The sequence below is a fragment of the Belonocnema kinseyi genome, chromosome 3 (genome assembly GCF_010883055.1).
Source record: "Belonocnema kinseyi isolate 2016_QV_RU_SX_M_011 chromosome 3, B_treatae_v1, whole genome shotgun sequence".
NCBI lineage: Eukaryota > Metazoa > Arthropoda > Insecta > Hymenoptera > Cynipidae > Belonocnema > Belonocnema kinseyi.
This window is the reverse complement of record NC_046659.1, coordinates 45,953,436-45,959,373: the sequence shown is the minus strand read 5'-3', so window position 1 is coordinate 45,959,373 and position 5,938 is coordinate 45,953,436. Positions and strand designations below refer to the sequence as shown.

Below are 5,938 nucleotides of genomic sequence, written 5' to 3'. Positions count from 1 at the left end.
AGAACATTGAAATTGATTTTTTATTTTGACAAATAAATTTTAAGTGAGTATTTGAAAACATTTTGAAAATTAAAAAAAAGAATCCGGAAGATTTTAAGAAAAATGTTTTATTTTGCATTTTTGACCAAAAATGATACATTTTCAACCAAAAAGATTAAATTTCTACTAAAAAAGGTCAATTGAATTTAAAAAAATTTTTAAATTTTAAAGTCAAAAAGAGTATTATCTACAAAAAGCTGATTTTTTAACCTAATTTTAAGGCAAATAGTTGAATTTTCAACTATAATTATGAATCCTTAAAAAGAAACAGTTAATTTTTTTACCAAGTAGTTCAACTTTAAGTGAATAATCGAATTTTCCACCCAAAAATTATGATTTTAATTTTTAACAATATAGTTGCATTTACAACAAAACGACTTTGCAACCAAAAAATATTTACAGTTGATAATTCAACCGAAAAATGTAATTTTTAATCAAAAAGTATAAATTTTCCATAAAGCAATTTAATTTTTACAAAGAAAGACGAATTGTTAACAAAATACACGATTTTTTAACCAAAAACGGTATAGATTAATTCTGAGTTTCAAAAATGTATTTTCAACGAAAGAGATGAACCTTCAAATAAAAGAAATAAAAATTTTAACAAAGTAGTTGAATTTTTGATAGAAAAGAGGACTTTTTTACAAAATAGTTACATTTTCAACATAATAATTAATTTTTCAATCAAATAATTGAGTTTTTATCCAAACGAGATGAATTTCAAAATCACCAATTTCTTAAATTTCTTTCAAATGCGGATCAAGATTTAAATAATACTATTATAATATAACATAATTATAACATAGTATTACACACACACACACGCACACACACACACATATATATAATAGTATTAATATTTATATAATTTATGTTTTATACTTGAAGTAACGTAACCTCAAAATACACGCATTAAAGAGACGCGTGAAGTATTCAAATCATAAGAATCGCCAGCCCAGCATCGAAATCTGAAAATATTAAAATCCCAATCTCTTCATTTTATTTCCAAGCACATAGAGATATAAATAGAACCGCCGAAGTGTTCCGACCGGCAATCGTGCACCTTCGAGTTTTCAAATTCAGAAGAGGAGAAATGGGTTGCGCGCGCTACCCATGCATTTATATCGTCTCCTACCATATTCACACGCACATAGACGTGTCATAGTATAGGACCACGTCTCGTTTCAGATCTGGGATCACTGAACATTTCATCTATCTTCTCTTTTTCTACAGGCCGAAAATATTAAGCGTTATTCAACTGTTTTAGTTCAAATGGGCTTTAGTTCAATCGCGCCTTAGTTCAAACGGATACTTACCAAGTGAGTACTTCAAAAAAATCGAATTTGTACTTTACCAAACGAGATATGCTATTAGGTATTTTCACTTCAATCTCCAGATAACTATACTCCGTAGATTTCTGAGGTGAAAACAAGCTACCAAATGTATGGGATTCAGTTCATTTTTGAACTTTTCTGCTAATATCTTTGTAAAAGCTACTTTTTTATATGAGTGTATTTGAAAAGTAGTTATTATTTTTTAAGTACTACTTAATGAAATAATAAAATTATTATAACTATCATTAATTACAAAAATATTACAGAAATAAAGCTTTGTTCCATGCATTTGATCCATTGTTTTCCTCCTCGGGTTTTAGCAAGGTGAAGGTAGCTGATGGTTGCAGTGATAATTACCTAATATGCCAAAGATCCTTGCTCCTTCACATAGGGTTGCAAAGTCAAAGATATAAGCATTGATGCAGAGATGAGGTGGGAGATTGCTTATGCCGCGTATTTGATTTCGACCGACTTACCGCAGCGCGCCCTGTTTGCCTTAGTCTTCCGGGAACTAAAATTAAAGGTCCAAAAGCGCGCCCTTTTTGCCTTATTGTTATTTTTCGGGAACTAAAACGAAAGGTGGCTTACCTGCTATTCACTTGGTAAAACAGGGTACAATTTGATAAAGTCGGTAGAGAAGATCGGAGTTGGTAACAATTATACATAATAAAATAATAAATTAAAAAAATGTATCAAATCTACTCCTTTAAACTTAATTATTTAAATAAGCTTTGGCTTTATGGATTTTTTCAACTTAGTCTAGGAGCCAGGTACACCCTGGTAGCCTTTTCAATTCGGATGCAGCCACCAAGGTTTTTCTTATGTATTTTGACCCGCTGAATCCAAATTTTTTGGGTGGCTCGTCGCCCGAGTGGTCGTTTAATTGTTATTAACATTTTTTTAATAACAAATAGAAAAATTGACTTTTTCGGCAAATAAAAAATATTTTCGGTTTCTTCAGCAGATTTTGAAAAGAAAAGCTTCTTAGTAATTTTTATCTCAGACCCTTAGTTTCTGAGAAAAAAATTGGTAAAGTTTTGAAAAATGCCATTTTTTCAATTTTTGACACTAGGCCAGGAGAACCCTGAACACTTTTTTTATAACTCAAGTCCACGTCATATTTCCTTAACATGTATATTATTATTAAAAAATATTTCCGATTCGCTTAAACAAATAACTTTAGAGTGAGACGAGTTGAAAGTTCAAGGGTTTTCGAGCGCGAGCGGCTGACATGGACGTGTATGTTTATCCCTACGTCACTCGCGCCTCGGCGAGCATTTCGTTGCGCAATGGCATCAACATTATTGCTACTTCTATTGCGACTAATTTTTACCTATATTTACTTATTTTCGAAATTTTTCGTTGTCAATAAATACAATTCTTTGGATATTGGGATTGCAGTAAAAAAAATTTTTTTCATAGATTGCACATGTTGAATATTTACATTTATTTCACAGCAAACTGCTCTCACATTTTTCATATCAATTAATAGGAACTACTAATATTTCTTTCATAAAGAAATAAATTACAAGGTAATATTATTTACTTACACTCGAATAACAGCATTTCTGATATTTTCGCAGCCATTTTCAGTGCTTTCAAGATTCTTATTAACATTTTTTTTCTTTTGGCACAATACACATAAGTTCAAATCAAATAACTGGGCCATTACATTGTAATCACTATATAACGACACTTTCTAATGCAAATAAGTAAAAACTTCTACCATGCCAGCCTATTATAGGTCTACACGCTACACGAGCATTCTTTTTATAAACAAGTTTAAAGTTGAATGTGCGCTAGGTGCGAAGCGCAGCAGACAGTTGCGCAGTAGAACCACCGCGAAATTTAAAAATTTGTTTTTAAAAAATGACTTTTTTCAATTTTTCAATTATTTGAAATACTTTTAAAATATTTGATGATATTTGTTAAATTCATAAAACCTTCATGAAATCTTTTTAAAATAATTGAAGTCTTTATGCAGTCTTTTAAATCGACCAGATATCTTTAAAATTTTAATTGTCGAATAATAGAAGACTTTATAAAATCTTTTAAATCTATGCGAAGTCTTTGCGAAATCTGTGAAATTGTTCCGATTTCTATGGCATTTAACCGTTCTTTTAATAATGTCATTTTAAGTTTTAATAATGTCAGCCTTTAATAGTGTCAATTTAAGTCAAAAACAATTGTACTTAAATAAGTTAGTGCACATTTTTGAATGGACATACTTTGACGTGCTAGATCTTTAACCATTTTTAATAAAATCGTATGGTAATTATTACATCAAGAATGTAAAGCTTCATTAAGAAATATTAACCATCTTAAATTTGTAATATGCCAATGGCGTAAAACCCATCGGTATTTTGCAAGTAAATAGTCTCTAGCGCATCTGGAGTACGGTGGGACGACCCCTTGTAAGATTTGACAGGTTTACGCCTGTGGCGTAGAAAATATTTGGGACTCTAATCTGTAATGCACCTAGCCCATTCATCGTTCGGGAAACTATCCTTTGAAACAGTCAGGCCTGAGGTTGTAAAAAGTATAAATATAGGCGGGAAGTCTCTAGGTCCTAGGTCTCTAGAAGTCTAGGACTCTCGGTAGATTACTGGGAATGAGTATACCATGATATGGGTGAATTTCAATATTTATTTCTGTTCTTATCGAATTTTCTAAACACGTTTATTATGATTTACAGAAGTTTTTCTTTTCAAAGGAAGAACTTTCCATAAATTCAATATAAATGAATGGAATTTTTTTAATCAACATACAATTTCTTAGAATTTGCCAGTTATTATTCTCATTATTAAAATGTGAATTCATCCAACAATGTACTTTTCATATTTTTTAAATATGAATGAAACGTAAAAAATGCATTTTTAAGGTATTTCGCAATGAAGGTAAAATGAATTTCTTCTATCTGAATTTGATCTGAATTTTCTACAGAATTTCATTCATCACGTTTTTTACTTTAAGGTTTAGATAAATGTAACATTAATATGCATAATGAAATTAAGAAAAATTCAAGAGCTGGCATACAAAATTGTATTTATTCAAGCGAGACGTGTACGCAACAGTATTTTAAATTATATTTGACATGCGCAAACGAAACTTAATTGTTAATTAGGCGTCAAACACAATCGTAAAAATCTGTTTTTCGGATTCAGGGGGTCTAAAAACGTGGACATTTGACAAAAACTGGGGGAACCAATTTTACATAAATCTAATACCTTCTCTGACGAGAATGTAAATAGCGAGAATTATTCTAGATCAATCTTAACTCTTAAAGATCTACACCACTTTCCTTACATTACTCGCTTCCACGCTCAGTGAGTCACGCCTACACCACGAAAGGCAAATAATGGCTTAATTGTGAATGGTATAATACTAAAATATTTCGATCCTTGAAGAAAATTCTAACGTCCTCCAAAATCGTTTGGTTCACCTACAACTGATAGGATTCTTTCCTTGTATAAGCAGAAACTATTAGAGAATATGAGAAAAAGAAAAAACTGCGTTTCTTATATTGTAGAGCCATACTTAAATTACGTAACAGATTACCAGTTCTCTCCAAGAACCCCCTCAAACCTGTAACGACCCGTACAACCCCCCCTCTCTTACTATACATAATTTATGTTTTACATAAATAATAAAATAAGGGACTAGAAGCGTATATTCGCTGGAAAAGCAGCGAAATTTAGCTGTTATTCAGTAAAATTTCACTTATCATAGCAGCTACATTTCACTGTTTTAGCAGTGTATATACGCTGATTTGAATTAGACATATACTGATTCAGATTTAGAGAGTACAAAGAAGACGAATTTTCAACAAAATACAGGAATGTTCAACTCAGAAAGGACAATTTTTATACAAATAGTTGCATTTCAAATGAAAAATATAAATTTTAAACCAAAAATGAAATAATTGTATTTTCAGTTAAAAAAAATCATTTTCAACCAAATAGACTAATTTTTAATCAACGAGATGAACTTTCAACTGAATTGAAGGAAGATTCAACTGGATTCGTTAATTTTTTTCTAACTTTCAACAAAATAGCTTCATTATCAGCTGCATTCAGTTGAATTTTCAGTGAAATAAATCATTCTATCGACCAACAAGGCGAATTGTTTACAAAATACATGAATTTTCAAGGAAATAGCATTTGAATTTTTAACTAAAAAGATTAATTGTCAATCAAGAAGACAAACTATCTACCAAAAAGACGAATTTTCAACCAAAATAAAAGCTCATAGGCGCGCCCCGCGCGCGAATCACTACTTTGCTTGCAATTATTTTATTTGGAAATAAAGTTCAATAAAATACCATGATAATCATTTTTACTTTAATAACTTCTATTTGTACACGGATTCGCGTGGGTACCCTCTCACGATACAGAATAGATGATTGTGCAACACTAAACATTTTTATCAAATGTTTAGGCAAATGCGAGTACTGCCAATAACCTCCCTGGCGGACCGAAGGAACCGAATGGAGCCTCTACAAAGTACCCGTAAAGACCCCATTGGGTCCCCATTCGGTTCCTTTTTTAAAAACTCGAAAAAACAGC

At 31.1% G+C, this 5,938-nt stretch overlaps 1 protein-coding gene across 1 annotated transcript in view; it reads right to left on the bottom strand.

Annotated features, from left to right (window-relative positions):
* Positions 1-3,101, bottom strand: part of LOC117169154 — a 51,563-nt gene extending 48,462 nt beyond the window's left edge. Inside the window, exon 1 of the mRNA XM_033355367.1 lies at positions 2,924-3,101. Within this exon, the coding sequence (XP_033211258.1) occupies positions 2,924-3,042 (119 nt within the window). The 5' untranslated portion in view covers positions 3,043-3,101. The remainder of the gene's footprint in view (positions 1-2,923) is intronic.
* Positions 3,102-5,938: the final 2,837 nt, after the last annotated feature.